General features: G+C 30.5%; 2 protein-coding genes across 2 annotated transcripts; both read left to right on the top strand.

Moving 5' to 3' along the window:
- The first annotated feature begins 3,139 nt into the window (after positions 1–3,139).
- LOC115990931 lies at positions 3,140–5,296 on the top strand. The gene has a single exon (XM_031114698.1). The coding sequence runs from the start codon at positions 3,140–3,142 to the stop codon at positions 5,294–5,296; it is 2,157 nt and encodes a 718-aa protein (XP_030970558.1).
- A 6,984-nt stretch (positions 5,297–12,280) lies between these two features.
- On the top strand, positions 12,281–12,769 carry LOC115990932 (glycine-rich cell wall structural protein 2-like). The gene has a single exon (XM_031114699.1). The coding sequence runs from the start codon at positions 12,281–12,283 to the stop codon at positions 12,767–12,769; it is 489 nt and encodes a 162-aa protein (XP_030970559.1).
- Positions 12,770–21,188: the final 8,419 nt, after the last annotated feature.

The following is a 21,188-nucleotide window of genomic DNA, read 5'->3' on the forward strand; positions in this document are numbered from 1 at the left end:
GCATTCAGTTTAGTTCTCAGAGTTACTATTACTCCATTTGGAATTTGGAAGTTTGATTGATTATTTGATTTTGCTATGAAATTCAAGGCATATATATATATATATATATATTTGGTTGCACCTACAGTTTAACCATGGTTGTTGATCTATTATTTGCACGTAGAGAAGATGATTTTTTCAACTACACAGATAAAGATTAGGATTTGAAATCAAAATGTGTCACAAAAATTCACAACTTTTTAAGAATATTATAACAATATAAAATCAAAATATAAGAGAGTAATATTACTTTTAAATATTAAGAAAAAGATAGAAATTATGTTAATCACCCTAATTTTACTATGTCTAAGTTAATTGCCCAAATATTTACCTTAAATCAAAAAAAAAAAAAACCATATTATTGGACAAATGCATAAACCTCAAATTGGGATGAATGGGAAATAATGACAATAAGTTTTTTTAAAAAAAAACTAGCCTCTGAGCACGTGCTCACGCGCGTGCCCAGAGGCTCTTCTATTTTTTAGGTAAGGGTTAATTTAGAACATGTATTATAATTTGGGATTACTATATTTTCCAATCACAAAAAAATCTAGGGGTGTGATGAAAAATTATCTCTCCACACATGATACTCATCACACCCCTAGGTTTTTTTTTTGTGATTGAAAAATGTAATAATCTCAAATTATAATAAATGCTCTAAATTAACCATTACCCAAAAAATAGAAGAGCCTCTAGGCACGCGCGTGAGCGCGTGCTCAGAGGCTAGTTTTCTTATTAAAGATTCTCATATTTATTCACAAGCTTGTCTATTAGTCTATTTATTTTTTCATAAAAATAAGAAATGTCATGATTAATATTTTAGGTAAGACTTAGGTACAGTACTTAGGTACTGTTTTTTTTGTTCTCATTTTAAGATTCTGCCATGTGACTTTTTTCTCATAAGATGAAAGTGTATTTTTAAGTTAAGTCGCCACATGGCAAAATCTAAAAAATGGAACCTAAGGAACAATACCTAAAATATTGTACGTAACTTTTGTCCTAATATTTTTACCATTTCACAAATATGTTAATAATTAATTAATAAATGACAATTTGAATTTTATTATTTGAGTTAATTAGATAGAATGCATTGGTTTATACAAATTAAATTTACCAAATTTGTGTTGTTAAAAATTATTATGACGAAATTGATTATTTATATTATCAATAAATTACAAATAAAAATTTGATATCCTATTAACCTATTTACAAATTTACACAGTTTAGAATTAAGTCTATATAAGTATATTATTAAGTTTAAGTTTGGTTCGTTTAGTAGTTGAGCTTAAACTTGTACTTAAGCTGACCCATTTACTAAATAAACTAATAGAAACAATTTTTTTTTCTAGAGTTAAGAGCTTATTGTTAAAAAAACAAATCCATTCATTTTACAATTATTCTATTGTAATCAAGTGACATTATACTTCGCAGCAAATTGTCAAATTTACTTTTGATATATTGTTATAATTTATGATTTAACAACATCCTTAAACTTTGCAGTAATAATATATACATTGAGCGTTTGACTACAAATCCATTTTGTTAGAATGAGAATGCAAAAGGGAATTCTCATTTTTAGAATTCTCATTTTGGCTTTTCAAAAAAAAATAAAAAAATAAAATAAAAAGAGAGTTAGAGAAATGCAAAATGCATTATTCAAAAAATATTGCAAAAAATTCAAAAAATTAAACAAACACCATGAATCTACAAAATACATTTCAATGCCTAGAAAATTAAGAAATGCAGTATTTGTAGAGATGCCAAACAGCTGGTTCGATGGATTTGGGATCTAAGGTGATAATTTTAAACTAGGTTTTTTTATTATTTAAATTAAATTATTAGCTTTCAATTAAATATTTATTGCAATATTACATGTACTGTACAGCTCTTCTTGGAGCATAGACTGAGACACTAGTGTTAGATTTTCACTGCTACAAGCAAACAAAGGCTATTAAAATCTTAGTGAATTTGAGAGATTATGTGTTCAAAATATCTGGTTTCATTATGATTAGCTATTCGTATTTTGCATTTAGATATGAAATTTTATAGCATTTATAAAACTGATCTGTGATTGTGAATCATAAGCATAAGAGTTTTATACAGCTAGAACTATTGATGCTATCTTATTGGTCCTTGAATGATTTTTTTTTTTTTTTTTGGTGAACTGAAGATACAAAAAAGGCCTCCACCTTGAATCTTGAAGGTATCATTTCGCGATTGACTGATTTTTACCTTGAATTCTTGTCTTTTGATTGAATTATGGTAATTCTGTGCTGATTATATCCAAATATCAACCAAAAAAAAAAAAAAAGGATAATCCATTGGTGTAGTGGGCTCAATAGCCCACATCCCTCAGGCCCTCCCTCGTATTAGTTATTACACATCACTTCGCCCCAATTCTTCGTTTCATAAAATAGTAATACAAACCACTACACTGAAGTGAAAAATACATGGACAGCCTGATCCTTGCACTCCACGACTTGTACTCTAGACACCAGTCCACTGGAAAGGATTTGCTCCTCTTAAGAAGAAACACATTCACAGGCATAGGTTCACAGCGCACCTTTTGGATACACACACGCGGGTCTACGTTGACAGACAATCACTTACAATCGATCGTATAGGATAGTTGTGAAAACTGGAAAAGAGCCAGCTTTATTGGCTATTTTCTACCAAAATATAGTTTGTGTTACCAAAATTTCCCTGTGAGAGAGACTTTTGTTACCAAAATAAGCAGGACTAGGATGTGCCTTTGCCACCAAATTACCCTCACACTCTGCATCTATAAAAATGGAACTTTCTGTTACAATTTGCTCCTGTATTAAAGCACCGAATTTGACCTTATCATCATTTGAGAGAGAGAGAGAGAGAGAGAGAAAAAAAAAGTGAGTTTTGTGTCAAAATTGCCCCTGAATAAAATATGGGGAATTTTTTTTTGGAACACCCAGCTTTCTCTGCAGCAATAGACAATAGCTTTGTTCTGCAAACACAGGGAATAAGCCAAGTTTGAAAGGTGCAGTAATGAAATAACAACAACAACAACAAAAACCCATTACCACATATCCATCTCCAATTTCCTAACCTTTCTTGACATCCAACAATGACTGAACCCCCAAACACCATCTTCAAGTTTAGAGAGGAGTTCATGGTTTTTCCCATAGGTGACCACAAGCCAACTCTAAGACCAGCCCATTTCCTCAATCCCTCTGTGACTTTCACTGATGAACCAATCTTTGAGCTTCCTTCACTCTTTTCCTCTTCCCTACCACCCACTTTTGAGCCCTCAAAATGGCCTTTGAAGCTCACATTCAATAGTTGGCCTTGGAAACCACCAAGAAATTGGAAAACTTGGGTTGATTCCTTGCGTCCCAAGTTTCAATCCTTATGGAAGAAAGCAGGTATTTTTGAAGCCATTATGAATTCTACTTACGTAATCAGAAAAAGCAATGACTTGGTTATTGGTATTGCTGAGAGATGGTGTAGTAAAACCAAAACATTTATTTTTCCTTGGGCTGAAGCAACACTCACATTGGAGGATATAATAGTTTTAGGAGGTTTCTCTGTTTTGGGACACTCTGTTTACATTTCCATAGAATCCCAGGAATTGAAGGAAATAGAAGATAAACTGATTCAAGCTAGAGTTGAAACTGGGAGGAGTAAAGCTCGCAAGGCTTCCCCATCAGAGTGGCTGAAGTTGTTTATAAATAGTGGGAGTGAAATTGAGCATGAAGCATTTCTTGTTATGTGGTTGTCAGTGTTTGTTCTTCCAAATTCTAATTTGATAAGGAAACAAGTTTTTCCTATTGCTATTCACCTTGCTAGAGGGACCCGAATTGCACTTGCCCCTGCAGTTCTTTCTAGTATTTACAGGGATCTGTGTTTGTTGAAAAGAACCATTGTTGGTTTAAACAAATTTGACGGTGGTGAGAATGAAAATAGTTTGTTGGAAGTAATCATTCGGTCACCATTTCAATTAGTTCAACTTTGGGTGTGGGAGAGATTTCAAGCATTACAACCAAAACCCAAGTTGGTCATACGTGGTGAACCGGCGTTTGCTAGATGGCATGGAGTTAAAAGTGTGAATGTTGAGAATGTAAGGTTGGCTCTACTCTCAGCAGGAGACACCTTTCTTTGGTGTCCTTATGCCTTGTATAGGTATAAATCGGATTTCCCAAGATTTTTTAGGGAAAAGGAAAGGTGGGTACCAGTTGATCCTAATTTGGATGAAGAAATAGAGGCATTTGCTAGATGCATGAGGGTCTCCCAGCTTGTTGGACTTGGCTGTATAGAAGAGTACTTCCCACATAGAGTTGCAATGCAATTTGGAATGGATCAAGATCTTCCTGGTTGTGTTACTCAATGCAAAAAGACTCCTGAAATTGCCTGGAACAATTACAGTAAGCCGATAAGTGATGTGAAATTATATGTTCCATCAAGGCTTAGTGAGATTGGTGTTACCTCTCATTACTTGAAGTGGTGGAAGCAATCAATATCGGGCCAGCAAGACTCAATCATGCTTATTGCAAACAGGCAAAGGAGCATGAGAATACTAAATCAGGCACCACAGGCTTCAAAAGGCAATGATAGTGATGTTCTGCCTGGTTTTCCTCCCAAATGTTACAAGGTTAAAGCAGGTAACTCTGTCAATGTAGATAAAACAACGCAGAAAAAGGTACTACAAGCTTTAATAGGAAGAAAGAGAGGCAATGATGGTGATGTTCCACTAGGTTTTCCTCCAAAACATTACAAGGTTGATGTAGGGAACTCTATGGAACAAGATAAATCAGCAAGTGAGGGAATGAGATCCTATGGCATGCATAAAAGTCTAGGTAAAAGACCAATTGGTGATGCCATGCATTATTCGTTGGGCCAATCACAAAGTTTTTCATGTGGGAAAGATAAAGTTAATGATGGAGCTACTAGAAAGGAGCCAACAATGACACCTGTGGAAAAACTTACAGGTGAAGCTGAAGTAAGAGCTTTAGAGAGAGCCATGGAAGTTACAAGTGAGGGGAATGCAGTAAGTCTTGTTGACAACACGGTGAGCATCTATGATAATTATGGAGAAGGTAGTAGCTACAAACCTGAAATATCAGGACTGAAACTTGAAGCTCGGATTATTAGGCTCGAGAGAGAGGTTGCTGAGCTAAAAGAAGCAATTTTTGGCAACAGGTTTATGGAAATACCTACCAGAGAAGTTATTGAGAAGGTACTGTTTGGGGGACATTGGTTTGAAGAGGTAATGAAATTTGGATAGGGAGAAGAGAAAATAGTGATGAGGGTAAGATGAGATCAATAGACATGTTTCTAGTGACGCTTGTGGGGAAGTGTGGGGGAAAGGAAACAGCTACTTTATGTCAGCTATGTTGCTTATGTGCCTATTTATACCAGCTATGTTGCTTATAAATAAGAGGATCACTGTTTATACTCTAATACTTTTGCAGCATCCACTTATAGTCTTATAGTCACTTCTTTTCAAATGATAAGATAAATATAATGTATTAATAAAACTATTTAGAGGAATTAGCAGCTCCCTAAAATAAATGCTACTCAACAATTAACATCAAGAACATAATGCACTAATTCGGTACCTTAACCTCTGATACTGAATCTTTTGTTACATCTAACTGTTCCAAAATATATTTCTCCACTATATCTATTGATGGTTTGTCATCTGAAACAGAGTATCTTGCCAAGGCCGAAAAGCTAGCAGCAGAGAAACTCAACAAATCCAAAAGCAGCTGCAAAAGACAAGTTTAAGGTCTCGATGTTTCATAGCAATAAGGTAAGTGGCACATAACATCATCAAAGAGTTGATCAAACCAATGAGTCATGACAGGACTCGCCAAAGTTTCAAAAATCAAATGAAACATTTTCTCCATCTAGTGATATGATACGCTGAGAAAAATCCTGAGAAAAATCAATCAAATATAAACTGTTAAGGAAATACTAAGGATACGTTTGGTACACTGAATCTGGATTACAACAGGAATGATAATCTTTATTACCAGAAATAAAAAGTGTTGTAATGGAATAACTAAACCTATTAATTAGTTTGGTTGTGAGTTGTAACATTAGAATAAAACTTATGATCTATTTTAGGAAATATCTCATTCATACAAATATATTTCCTAGAAAATAATATATTTTAAATTTTAGAGAGATGAGTTATTTTTTTATGATTTTTTATTTCCATAATTATTAGGTGGATATGGAAAGTTTATCTATTTGGAAATATATTAATGTTAGAAATTATTACATCTACTAAAGAATAGCTATTATAACCCTTTTAAAGAGGAATAGTTATTCCTCATTTTAAAGAATAGCTATTCATAAGGAATGACTATTCCCTGTAATAAAAATATAACCAAACTATTAAATAGCTAAACCATAGGAATAACTATTACATTACAGTGCCTATTACAGTCTACCAAACGTGCCCTAAAAGAAGTAAAAAGATTAAAATGTGTGTATGTGTGAAGAAACTATGATAGAACAGAAAATCAATCAATCTTGATGAGACCTCACCCATTTTTACCTAGGTGAAATTCTGTGTCTGTTTAGGATGTCATTGTGTTAAAGATTCTTACAATAGGTTAAAAAATAATAATAATAGTAAAAAAATGAAAAAGTGTATGAATTGCAAGCCTTCTTTCTATAAAAATGAGAGGTTTTATCATTGTCCATATATGCAATGTTTTCGCTATTTCAAGTTGAATTAGAAAATAAATCATTTGACTCCACTAATTCGAAGAAAAATTAGAATGTATCTAGTTTTTACCATATATTTATATTTATATTTATATAAAGGGATGTGAGGGGAGTTAGAAGGTATGCGAAAGTTTGGAGGGCAATTCCTGCTTGTCTTATGTGGTGTATTTGGAGGGAGCGTAATCAACACATGTTTGAGAGAAAAAAGCTTTCTCTGCCTAATCTCAAGTTTCTCTTCCTGAAGACCATTTTCGAATGGGCATCACAGTCTACTACCATTTCTATGTACTCCTTAATGGAGTTTCTAGATTCTTTATTCCTTTGCCGTTGATACAAAGGCTTTAATCTTTTCTGGTTATGCCTTTTATTTTTCACTTCTGCATTTTTTTTCCTTCTAACAATGGCATACTACCTGTATACATTTTTTCAATAAAGTTCAATTATTTAACATATATATATATATATATAATTATGTAGGTTGATGTTTTGAAGTTAGATTGTGGATATGGGATGGGATAAATAACGATTAGGCACCATCCCATTAGCATTGATTGGTCTCATCCATTTTTGTATAGATTCTTAAGATTAATTGCAAGTAATCTTAAGCAGTTCAACTTTTCATGTTGATTCCATCTGTTAAATATATAAACAATTGTACAAACAAGAGTACTTAAAAGCATGTTCCATACTAAGGATCACATGGATCTACTTGTTATGATGGATATAATAACCTTTCATGTTCTAATTAAGAAGTCTCTTGTGTAGTCACATATACCATTCTATATTTCTTTAATTTTGTGTAAACCTCATCACTCACGTAATAACCCCCCCATCCACTGGGATTTCTATATTTTTTACTTTCTAGAATGTTCAGTATCATATATCAACACATTCAGAATTACCACTACATGCAAACCCTTCAAATAAGATTATAAGCTTTAAACCATATAATATAACTAATGTATTATTTTATTCAACAGTTTCGCTCGAGGTTTCCTATGAATTTGCAATGTGCCCAAGAAGTTCTAACAAAAGAGAGAGAAATGAATAACTCATAATTAATTCACAATAGGTAAAAGCAAAAACTGGAAAATATTATAAAAAGAGGAAGTCCCACTGGCATTGCTAAAAACTAATAATTAACCATTGACCAATTATAGATAATATATAGCTTATTTTCTTCATACGGAAGAATTGACAAGATGCACAAACTGTTTCTGCTTTACATGCAATAAAATGAATAGAATAACTAAGAAGAAAATAATATTATGGGCATAACCTGTAACAGACAATATCCGAGTGATAGATTTATCGATTATTGCAAGATGTATAGCATTAGCACCAAGTTTACTTCGAACTAATCTTAATCTGATTACAAAACTCATACTAATTAAATATGAAAGTAAAAGATTGATAGAAAAATTTTAACAAAGAAATGAAAAGTTTGAATCACAAAGGACTTTAAGTTGAAATCAAATTTCCACTAGATTCCTCAACTAAGTTCTCAATGTTATTCTAATTCCCGGCCTTGATAATTAAAATTTATAAAGCTAACAGTTTGATTCTTCTTCTTCTCTTTTCTGTTTTTCTACATTTTCTCAGCAACCAAACCAGGAAATTTTTTACCAAATCATAAAATTCGGACTGAATTTTCTTTTTTAGAAAGTTTCAACTTATGACGTCCACTCTTAATAATATCTTTTTATCATTAGACCAAGACACCAATCGGTTTTTGGTATAGGCATCTCTAATCTATCACAGACTCTACCAGTTGAGCTAATTATAACCCACTCGAATTGAATTTTTTAAATTCAAAGAAAAGAAACCGAATTGTGCTCCAAAACAAAGGCATAAAAATCCTAATTTTATGAATTAGCAGCTAAAATAACAGTTTATGCTATTTCTAAACATTTACAACAACAACAACGAAAAATGGGTGAGTTTAACACAATTTGCAAGCATTTTACATATTGTTAAAAATTAAAAACATAATGAGAAGCCATTAATTAGAAGCAAATTTGTAAAAAAAAAAAATGGATTGGAGGGTTGGAATTGAATTTGGAAACTTCGAAAGAAGCTTACATTCGAAGATTTGATGACTTCTAGTGTAATCTGGTGATCGTCGTTCGAGCTCTCCTTCTCCATCTCTCTGACTGTCTGTGTGTGTGCTTTTCATCGTTTCTAGTGGGCACGCTTTCCCGCCTTAAAGCAAAGCTAAATAGGAGTGAGTGTTTACCCAAGGCCGTGTTTCGTAACTCTACTGACCGTAATTGGACTGAGACGGGCCTTAAATACTGTTAATTTAATTTTAAAATGTTTGGAGCCATTTCATATCTGGTCAAAAACAATTTTTATAATATTTTTACAAATTGTTGATTTGATAAATTATTACCATTTATCATTTAAATTCATCACTTATATTATTTTTGACAAATTCTAGTATTTTTCATTTTATTATGACCTTTTAGGATTCATAATCTTTATTTTAACTATTTATGTTTGATTTTGTTATCATATTAACCTTTTAAATATCAAAGTTTTCATTTTTGTCTTTCATGTTTGATTTAGTTTTCTATTTGACCATTTAGGTTTACTAAGTTCCTTTTGACCCTCTCTCTCTCTCACACACACATTTTCTTTTCTTGTGGCACAATTTACCACCTTAAGGCCAAGCAAAATAAGAGTTTACCTAATGTTGTGTTTGGTAACTCTACTAGACTGTAAATGGACTAAACTAAGTCTTCTCTTAATTTTATAAGAAATGTTGTGTCTATAATTTTTTTACAATATTTTCACAACAAATTTTAAGTAGTGGTAAGTTGTCACTATCGGACAAAAAAAGTAATTTTAATGTTGGGTTCAAATTCGAACTATTAACAACTTATTACTTATGATTTATTATGAAAGTATTGTGGATGTAATATTTCTTTTTATTTCGAATATGAGTAGAGCTAAAACTCAACAATGAACTAGATCATGTTAAAGTTAGGCTCATTCTCTTGTTGAAAAAGCTCAAATTGATTCATGAGCAACTTGATTGGTTTATTCTTTTCTCATATATACCAAACGCCACAATTGATATTTATTACCACTTTACACATATGTGCTAAGAAGCAATAAATAAATTATAGTTTAATTTTTTTTGACAAATCAATAGTAATTATGGGAGAGTGGGGATTTAAACTATGGGTGTTTCCATTAGAAATACCAAGAGGTGTCTCCATTAGAAACACCTAGAAGTGTCAACCAATTAAGCTACAAAGTTCTTGGTAGTTTAAAATTGTAAATTTAATTATTTGAGCTAATTAGATAGAATGCATTCGTTTATGAACTTATAAAAATTAGATTTATTACACTTAAAAAATAGATTTAACAACTTTGTACTGTTAAAAATTATATATTATTTTTACAACAAAATTGACTATTTATATTACAAATAATAATTTGATATCTAATTGCTTTATTTACAAATTTGCATAATCCAATATCAAGTCTATCTAAGTGTATCTTATACATATAGACATATTAACATATAATTTTTACATATTTAAATCAAGCAACATACTTACAAGCTTGTTTGCAAATATATATATATATATATATATATATATATATATAATGTTTATGTTATATGTATAACTTGTTTACTAGTTGAGTCTATATTTGGACGTGGAACTTGTCTGATCATTTGCTAATTAAAGGTCTATTTGAGATCCATTTATTTTGCTGAAATTGAATTTTTTTTGCTGAAAGTACTGTAGATAAATGTAAAAGTTAACTGAAATAATACAGTTAAATTCATGAATAGTACCAAAAAGTGCAGTGAGGCCAATAAATAGTAGCAAAAATAAGCTAAATAGTAAAATAAGCTTTCTTTTTAATTTGGAGCTAAACGCATACTAAATACCCGTTTGTATATAGCTAATAAGCTGCACATCTACATCTGCCTTTTTTTTTTTTTTTTTTGAGAAACGTGTTTCAACTTTTTCAGTGGGTCCCGTGCACTGTTCACAGGACCTACAAACCTCTTTTTTCAACCAAACTTTCATTAAAAATGGGTCTCACTGCACTATTCACACATTTAAAATTTATTTTGCTACAGTGTTTTCAGTTTTCAGTTTTCAGCAAAATAAGCAGTATCCAAACATACTCTAAATGAATATAAAAAATTGTTTCTGAAATCAACCTCTAATTGTTCAAAAAACGAAACATCATTTACAATCCTAACCTTTGTGATAAAAATACTTTGCACGGTTCATTGTAAACCCATTATTTTAGTTAAAATGAGACAATGCAAAATATGTACTCAAAATTGTAGAATTCTCATTTTGGCATAAAAAATAAAAATAAAAAAAGAAGAGAAATGCACAATGCATTCTTCAAAGAGGATATTTCACAAAATTCAAAAAATTAACCAAACACACCAAAAATTTACAAAATACATTTCATTGCCTAGGAAATTTATGAAATGCGTAAAGATGCGTAAAGAAGCCAGTCGATTCTAATTGATTAAAAAAAAAATCAATGTCAACCAATACATTTTGTCTCTCATGAATCGGACCCTTTTATGTTAGCTAAGAAACAAATGAAACAATGAAGGTCGGTGGTAAGTGTGATGCGCGCCACCTCAAAGTACGGGTGGCTCGCTTGCTCGATATTAGACAACGCAGCTATGTTATGTCTTATGTACATGTGTTTGATACTGCATGCGATTACAACATCGATTCTCAGCTATATACTAATACTATGTATCTTTGGTGATAACTAATTGCAATTTTCTTTGTTCATTAATGTAGGAAAGTACTTCCAAAATGTTAGCCAATAAAAACTTTTCGAAAAGAATAGATGGGTCAGAAAGAAAGAAGCGGAACACAAAGACAAGCTAGCTTATACCATTCTGTAATAATATTAAACAATACGTGATTTTGTTAAACTATATTCATCTGTCTATTATAGTTAAAATATACATGATACAATGTTTTGCTATATTTACTGTTCTCCTATTTGTTAAAGGGTAACTTTAAATAAAGTTATTGATTAATTTTTGGTTAAAAAAAAAAGAGTGTTTCATTAATTCACATCAGGTTTACAAGTGGATCATGATTATATATATACATGCATGTATATTTTCGAATATTTGAGATTACAAAGCCTATGTACCTTGGCAGCTAGCAGACGTGAGATTGAGACTTTCTTTCCTTGCTCTGTTTACTCTATGCTTATCCATATCTCTCCATGCCAATTATGGCTAATATTAGGAGTTTGTTGAATGTTGACAATGTTCCGGATGATATTGGCTAAGTAGAGAAGGCTCTATTAATTGCCCTGACGCATGCGAGAAGTCCATGAGCATCTATTACAAAAGCCATTTTTTCACTATCTTTTTAGCAAATTAACTGGCGGAAAATGGGGATGCCAAACGCAAGAAGCACGACCCATGTTCACGTACTAAACCCTCTCCCCTACTAGTATAAATATAGTTGATCATGTTCACCAACCCAATGTGTGTTTCCTTCACTGACCAGCAGACATGGCTCGGTTGATTTTTCTTTGTTCAACTTTCTTACTTTTGATACGCTTTGCCCTCTGTGTTCACTCTGTATGCCCTCCACCACCTCAGACAGTGTCTCCTCCCACTCCGTTTCCTCCCATTCGACGTCCTCCCACTCCGTTTCCTCCCACTCTATCTCCTCCCGCGGTTGGTGGTGGAGGTGGTGGCGGTGGTGGTGGTGGTGGAGGAGGAGGTGGTGCTGCAGGTCCAGGTGGTTCTGGGAGTGGGTTTGGTTCGGGCAGCGGCTCTGGCAGTGGCGGTACTGGCAGAGCTGGTGGTGGAGGAGGAGGTGGTGGAGGTGGTACTGGGAGATCTACGGGTACTGGTGGTAGTGGCTCTGGTTATGGTGGTGGCAGTGGTTCTGGTGGTGGTAGTAGCAGTGGAGGTGGAGGCGTCCCATGCATACCTTGCAAAGCTAGGAAGACTGCGCCAGGCTCTGATTGGAAACACATGACCACCACTATGTAGTGTCACTGTATTTACTTCTAAGTACGTATTAGTGTCTGTTGCATGTGTTTGCTTCTAGCCTTCTAGGTTCTAAGTACTTGCAACTGCAATTGTATGTGTTGTATCTGCTTCTACTTGTATAAGAGACCCTTTACTGTATGTAAAGTAAATCGTCTCAGCACTAAGCATAAATAAAATCTACATACATATCCATCCATAACTATGTCTTTTTTTTTTTTTTTTTTAAATTTTCCTTTGTTCTACCCTTTTTTGAAATTTCTATATATTGTGTATCACTATCGTGAATTTGTTTATTCATAATCATAAAGCGATATTTCATATCAACTCTTAGTTGATATGCAATATTCCCTTGTGATTATATAAATATATATATATATATATATATATATATTCAAGTTACACCTAGCATAATTCTAAGTAATATTACATTACTTAATAATTTTTTTTTGAATTCATATTTTGAAAATCCAACCGTTGCATTACATGTACTATATATTCTTAAAATACATGCCAATTTTCATGTCAATCGGATGTAATTTACCATTCGATCCATAAACTCATTTTTTATGTATTATTTTAAGCTATAAAAACTTAAATTTAAACAATTGATTGATGACATGGTTATTGATTTTTATTATCTTTAAATTTTGTAAGCATAGAGAATATACAAAAATAATGTAATTCAGTGGTGGATTTATTAAAATTCACATCTAGTTAAAAAATATTGGGTGATGTAACATGACTTAAAGTTACACTAGGTGTAACTTGAACTCAATTCATATATATGTATATATATATGTGCGTGTGTGTGCGCGTGTGCGCGCGCCACCACCGCACTATTTGTGTGAGTTTGTACCTCCTCAAGCTTTCATTTGAGAGTTCATACATAAATTGAATGGAATGGAATAAGTAAATTATAAAAGACTAGAGCGTAATTGAATGGAACAAAATGCATTTAAGTAATATCAAGGAATAAAAAAATAATAATAAATGGAATTAAGTAATCTTGTTTGGAAGTTTTAAAATAAAATAATGAAAGGTAAGTAACCTTATTTGGGAGTAATATAGAAGGAAAATAATAGAATCATTTAATCACAATGTTACTAGCTATTAGACACCTCTTTTAAATAAATTGCTGAATCTATAAAGATATTTTGGGAGTTTTAGTAAATATATCATTAAACCTCATTTCATTCTCTTCGATATTTTGGGGACATAAAATTTGATATTTTGAGGGAATATGGAGGAATGAATGTTCTTTCCTATCCAAGGTTGTCAAAATCAGGATCCTACGTAGGATCGTTGAAGGTAGGTGAGATCGTAAATCGTAGGATCAGATCGTAAATCGTAAGATCTTACATATTTTTAGATTTAAAGCAAAAAAAACACATTGATAATGACTTTGTATGTTGAATAATCATGTAAATTATAAATTCATCCATAAAAAAAAACTAAGATTTGCATCATATAATGTAATTTGCATGTCATACATCGCTAAGTCTATACTAACAAAACAAATATATATAAGTTTTGACCCAATGTATTTAAAAAGTTCAATAAATGTTTAATTAGCAACCAAATACCAAAATATTTATCAAAACATATGGAAAATATTTTCCAAGTTCTAAGTTCCAAGTTTGAAATCCAAAATGAGTTAGCAAATGGAAACTAGCCAACTACAATATGAAATCCAAACGCAAGATGAATATTAAAGTAAAATGAACATTTAATTATTACCATTCTAAGGTTCTTATAACCACCATCCTAAATTCCTAATCATCATTATCCATTTCATCATCTATGTAGACATTATATATTTGTATACTAGAACTGTAAAAGACACCATCATCCATTTTATCATCTATGTAGACATTATATATTTGTATACTAGAATTGCAAAAGACATCAAGATACAATTTCACACTCAACTATTCAAGTTATACCACTCAGTAACAATTAAAGAGCATACTCAAACAAATCAATCAATTAATATACAAATACAAGCATAATTGATAAAATTATATATAAAAAATATTTTAGTAATATTAAAAAACAAATTAGTATATTGATCAAACAAATTTAATAACATTATAGCTTAAAAGGCAACAAAGTGAACATCAAATTATTCATTTAGAAATGATGAAGCATTCATTTATTTTGATTACAAGTAACTAGAAAATAAAAAACATTTGCTTAGGTTAACATAATTTTATAAAAATAAAATAAAAAATCATATCATCACAATATGAAAAAATAAAACCCCTTAAAGCTTCATCAAAAAAAAAAAAACCAAAAATTTATGTTTTTGGTAGGATTGGTAGGATCATTAGGATCTCATACGATCCTATGATCCTACATATGATCCTACCATTTTTACGATCTTAGTGCGATCCTAAACATTTTAGTGAGGTGAGATCATAAAATCATGCAATCCTACGATCCAGATCGTGATTTTGACAACCATGTTCCTATCCATTTTATTCTTTCCTACTTAAAGTTCCAAATAAATAAATGAATTTTTTATTCCCTCCATTAAAACTTCTAAATAAGAGAAATGAATGAATATTTTAAAATTATTATTTTTACTCATTTTATTTCCCTTCTCCCAAACAACCTATTAGTATTTGGGGGAACACGAAGAGAAAATGAGTTCAAACTGCGAGGGCAACATATTTAGTATGTAATTGTTTCTAACTATTTCAAAAAGAAAAAACAAAACTATATAAAGTGCCGAATTAATAAGATGTAGTAGTATTTAAATTTAAGGTACATTTGGTAAATTGTAATAGACACTGTAATGTAATAACTATTTTTATAGTTTAGCTATTCAGTAGTTTGATTATATTTTTATTACAATGAATAGTCATTTTTTTATGAATAATTATTTTTTAAAATGAGAAATAACTATTTATCTCTGCAAGAGTTGTAATAGCTATTCCATAGTAGGTGTATTAATTTCTAAAATTAATATATTTCCAAATAAACAAACTTTCTATATGCACATAACAATTATGAAAATAAAAAATCATAAAAAATAACTAATCTCTCTTTCAAATTTAAAAAATATTATTTTTTTAGGAAATATAATTATATGAGTAATATAGTTCCTAAAATATATCTTAAGTTTGATTTAAAATGCTTTTATTCCATTATTTTCAGGATTTTATTATTGTATTGTCATCAAACGAATGAATAGTAATAAGTATTATATTATTGCATATTTTATTCCATGTAATACCTATTCTTATTCCTATAATCCTATGTAATTACCGTTATAGTCTACCAAACGTGTTCTTAGGGGCACGTTTGGAACGCTGAATGAGAATTACGACATGAATTGTAATTTTTATTATTAGGAATAAAATATGTTGTAATGTAATAACTAAACATATTCATAAGTTTGGTTGTAAGTTATAACGTTAGAATAAAATTTAAGATTTATTTTAGGATATATCTTACTTATACAATTATATCTCCTTAAAATTTGTTATTTTTTAAATTTAAGAGAGATATATGTTATTTTTTTTTTTATAATTGTTAGATGTATATGGAAAATTTGTTTATTTGGAAATATATTAAATTTTGAAGCTATTGCACTTATTAAGGAATAACTAATACAACCCATTTTAAAGATGAACAGTTATTCCTCATTTTGAAGAATAGCTATTTATAATGAATGACTATTTCTTATAATAAAAATATAACCAAATTAAAGAATAACTAAATTATAGGAATAATTATTACATAACAATACCTATTACAGTCTACCAAACGTGCCCTAAGGACACGTTTGGTAGATTGTAATAGACACTGTAATGTAATAGATATCCCTATGACATAACTATTCGGTTGTTTGGTTATATTTTTATTACAATTAATAGTCATTCCTTATGAATAGCTATTCTTCAAAATGAGGAATAATTATTCCTTATCAAAAGTGCTAATATCTATTCATTCACCTTATGTAATAAGTTTTTAAAAAATTTTCCTAAAAAGCCATTAGTTGCCACATCTTCAAAAGGAAAAAAAAATGAATTTTCCCTATTGTTAATTATTAGCTCTATTTTGAGCACCCTAAAATAAGTGTATTTTAGGAAATTTGACTTAAAAATGATTTAATTACACATTCTTTTTATACTCTACTAAATTGTGGATGTATATTCAAGATTCTATTCCTAAATAGCCATCAAACTAATCAATAGTAATACTTATTACATTCCAACTTAATGTATTCCTTATAATACTTATTCCTATTCCCATATAATAATAATTACAATGTACCAAATGTGCCCTTAGTGTGTTTCTAATTCAGTCGTTCCCATTTTAATGATTGTATAATTTAAGTACTCTAGTTTAATGCATGGAGTAGATATTTGATCGATCTTTGTGAAGTGTAAAATAAATAGGTTAACAAATTTTCTTGAAATTTAAATATTTATTTTTATTTATGGCATGGATTTATGAGGATTAGTTTTCATATTAGAAGATTGACTTGATTTTTTTTCTTAAAATGGTATACATTTATTTCATGAACTATCTCTAAAGATAAATCATACGGTTGGGATGGTTTGGCTGCCTAGCTAACACATTTCCAGAACCCATACCTAACTTCTGATTCAATAACAATGGGTATAAATTGGTTATCAAACCTTCCAAAACCTACTGCCATGGTAATTCCTCCTTTCTGCCTTAGCCCATGAGGCTTGTGGCACACTCGAGTGTGACATGTTCGCACCGGGCAACCTGACCCACTTCGCTATGATGTAATGATCTATAATTAGAGACCCTTATTGAAAGTTGAAACCAATGGGTATAAATCTAGATGCTCACAGCTGATTGCATGAAACTCATGGCGATAGATTAGTAGGCTGAGGTGGGCTAGGTTTACTGAGAAGCAAATGCCAATGTAAATGTGTTTTTTTTTTTTTTTTTTGAAATCCAATGTAAATGTGTTAGACACTGATGAGTCACCATTAATTAAAAGTAATAAGAATTCATATAAGTTGTACAGCTCTAAGTAAATATCATCAATTTTTAATTATTATTTTTATATTTTTGCTTTCTCCTTATATCATGTGGCACACTATAAGTAATATACAAATAATTGACATAATTGCTCTAAGATAAACTCTATTGCCAAAATTTCAATTTTTTTTTTTAAAGTTACTCTAATTAAAATTTTACTACCAAGAGTTTCTAAAAATTCAAGAAAAGTTTATTTATTTATTTTATTTTTTAAATAATCCACTATAACTTTTTGTTTGCGTTAACACAATATAATACAAGTTGTGCAACATAATAATGATCATAATGTGACTAATTATAAGTACACTATAAGTATTATTATACTTTCTTTAAGTGGAACTTTCATTTATGAAGATTTGAAAGAAAAATAAAATTAAATACCACTATAATTAAAGCTTAATTTATCAAAAGTTATTTTCAATAAATTAAAAAAGAGTTTCATTATTTATTATTTATTTTTAATCAAGTATACTTTTTGATTTTCAATTTTAGCAGGGAAAAAATTGTTACTTTTTATTTTGTAATTTTCTAAAAAAAATTTGGGAATAAATGTGAGGAAATGATTAAATTATAATAAAAAGGTTAAGTTTCCATTTGAGATTTGCTTTAAAAAGTTTTGAATTTTTCTTCTTGTTTCAATCTTTTTTTTTTTTAATTTTATAAATGATTAAATTCTTAAATTTTTTGAAATAAACCAATTTTTAACTTTTTGCAACACATTTAGCATTAAAATCATAAAAAAATTATTTTTTATAAAGATTATACTAATAATTAAGTTATCAAAAATAAGTAAAAACCAAACAAAGGTAAAAGAAGCTAAAATGCAAAGTTTTTATTTATTTATTTTTAACTGGACACGTTACAACTTTTTTTTTATTATATATATATATATCATTTATTATTTAACTTAACAATACCCCAATTAATTTTCTCAAAAAAAAAAAACTTAATTGTTTTATTGTTAAGTTAAATAATAAATGATTTAAAAAATAAATAAAAAGTTGTAACGTGTCCAGTTAAAGCAAAAAAAAAAAAAAAACTCCTTTGACTTTTTTGCTTTAAATCTGACAGGCGGAATTAATAGCAAGTCATGAGATATGACAATGATGTCAGGCATGAAAATGAAAGAAACACTGTTTCACAGCGAAAGCTGAACACCTGGTCGCCATGCAAAAGAGGAGTTCAGTATCATACTCATACCATCATATTTAATTTACTGCATTTCTTGTATAGTTGTATGTCAGTCAGAGCAACCAAAGGTGATAATAACCGTGACATCGCAAAAAAGATAATAACCGTGACATCGCATTAAAAAGTGACATGCATGCACGCACTATTCTTGCTTGATATTCATGATCTTCACTGGAACATACTGTTCATGATAAAACTTTTTGGTTTCACAATAACTAACACACACTCTCTCTCTTTGTTTCAATGGAGATATAAGATAGTTTCCGTGTTTTTTAGTATTTTGTAATAAAAAAATTAATGAAAAATTATTTTTAGTTAATTAAAAAGTGTGATTTATTTTTAGAGAATTTTTTCCCCTAAATCTTGTTGGAAAACATCTCACAATAAGTTAAATAAAAGAAATTAAAATTTTAAAATATTTTTCAACTCATTTAAGGTTACTACTAAATATAAAAAAAAATGAAATAATTTTATAAAATATATATTTTTAAAAATGACTCAATTTCTTGAAAATATTCTCGCCGAAACAAACATAACTAACTAAGCTAAGTGGAAAGTCTCTTGTACGTGTAAGAATCCAATTATATTATAAAGTGAATATATTGGAGCATTAGAAAACTTTGATATCTGAATTCAGAATAATTAATTAAGTGGATAGTCTATTGCATGTTAAAGGGTCCATTTATAAAGTGAATTTATTGGAGCACGAGAAAACTTTGATGATTTCAGAATAATTAAGAGGACAGTCTCTTGCATAGTTGCATGCTTAGGAGTCCAACTATAAAGTAAATTTATGGGAGACACCAGCGAGAATTCCAACCAATTAATTTCATCATCTCAACACAAGAAAGGAGTGTAAAAATAACAATGCAATATAATTCATGTGTAGGTTGATGGAGTAGCTACACCTCCAAATTAATGATGTCTTCAAACTTAATTGTGGTGCTTCGATCGGTGCAGACAGATACAGCTGTTTTTGCTGTTGTTCTAAAAGACTGGAATGGCAAAGCATTGCAAGGATAGGCGAAACCAAATCCCCAAATATGTAGCACAGTAGTGGCAGTCTGGCAGATCGAGGCCATGGCTAGCTATCAGATATGCCTTAATATATATTGGTAGCAAAGAATTAACCTAGGGCTAACAAACATTATTGTAGGACGTGACTTAAAGATGTGTGTTAATAATGTGCTGAAATATAAAAGGAAAATGAATCACCTTTGTGGGAGCTGCATTAGATTTTCTCAGATATAGACATTCTTAGTAGAAAAATTTCTAGACTGTAAAATTTGTTGGGTTAGTAGTGGCTAATGGCTCTGGCTTGGTCTTTCCCCTCTCGTGTTTTTAAAGCGTTTTAGGGGAAAATAATTGTACATTTTGATTGTCCTTTAAGCGTTCTACATGATCTACCCCCCAACACCCCAAAAAAAAAGAAAAAAAAATCCATTTCTAATTAATTATCAACCATAATGCATAGGTGACTGGCCCTTTTTCTGCTGTTTATAACCAATCAATTTCAAACTAGATTTAAACCGTTTGTTTAGACTCAGTTTTTAACGTTTATGTATAATTTTTTAAAATTTATTTTTCTCACTTTTTTTTAGTACACTTTAGGTAAAAAAAATTAAAATTTCAACAAATAACTAAATAGGTTGTTCATAAATAGACACTTGGGCTCCGTTTGGATCACGTATGCATTTGTTGCATTTGCCTTTTTTTTTTTTTTTTTTTAATCAACACCTATTGTCTCATGAACAGTGCAAATAGGTCAATAAACAGTAACCAGAAAATATTTTTTTATTGTTTTCAATTTTCAGCAAAATAAACGATATCTAAATCCACACTCAATGTTATGTAAGCACCCAAAAAGGATAAGAGGGCCACGTTTAATTTGCATGCATGATGAGGAAGAGGGATAACTTTTGGCAACACTTGAAACATCAAATAAAAGAGCCAGAAACTGAATCACATAATTTCCAAATTGATTCAACCACGGATACAATAATCATTCAAACATGCAAAATAGGAAACACAACAACAAATACAACTGAAAATCATCGGACCTCTCATATATATAAGAGGCTTCTAACAACCAAAGTAAGAACAAAAAGAAAAAGGCAACATAAACCACCAGAACCAAGACCAGCTTCCCAAATCAAGGAGAATCAAAATAAAGCAAAAACTAGCAGGCTAGCTAGCTAACTTA

This window comes from Quercus lobata, chromosome 5, assembly GCF_001633185.2.
Source record: "Quercus lobata isolate SW786 chromosome 5, ValleyOak3.0 Primary Assembly, whole genome shotgun sequence".
Lineage (NCBI taxonomy): Eukaryota > Viridiplantae > Streptophyta > Magnoliopsida > Fagales > Fagaceae > Quercus > Quercus lobata.

Coding starts and splice junctions, on each gene's coding strand:
- LOC115990931 (XM_031114698.1), top strand. CDS start 3,140: ATGACTGAACCCCCAAACACCATCTTCAAGTTTAGAGAGGAGTTCATG.
- LOC115990932 (XM_031114699.1), top strand. CDS start 12,281: ATGGCTCGGTTGATTTTTCTTTGTTCAACTTTCTTACTTTTGATACGC.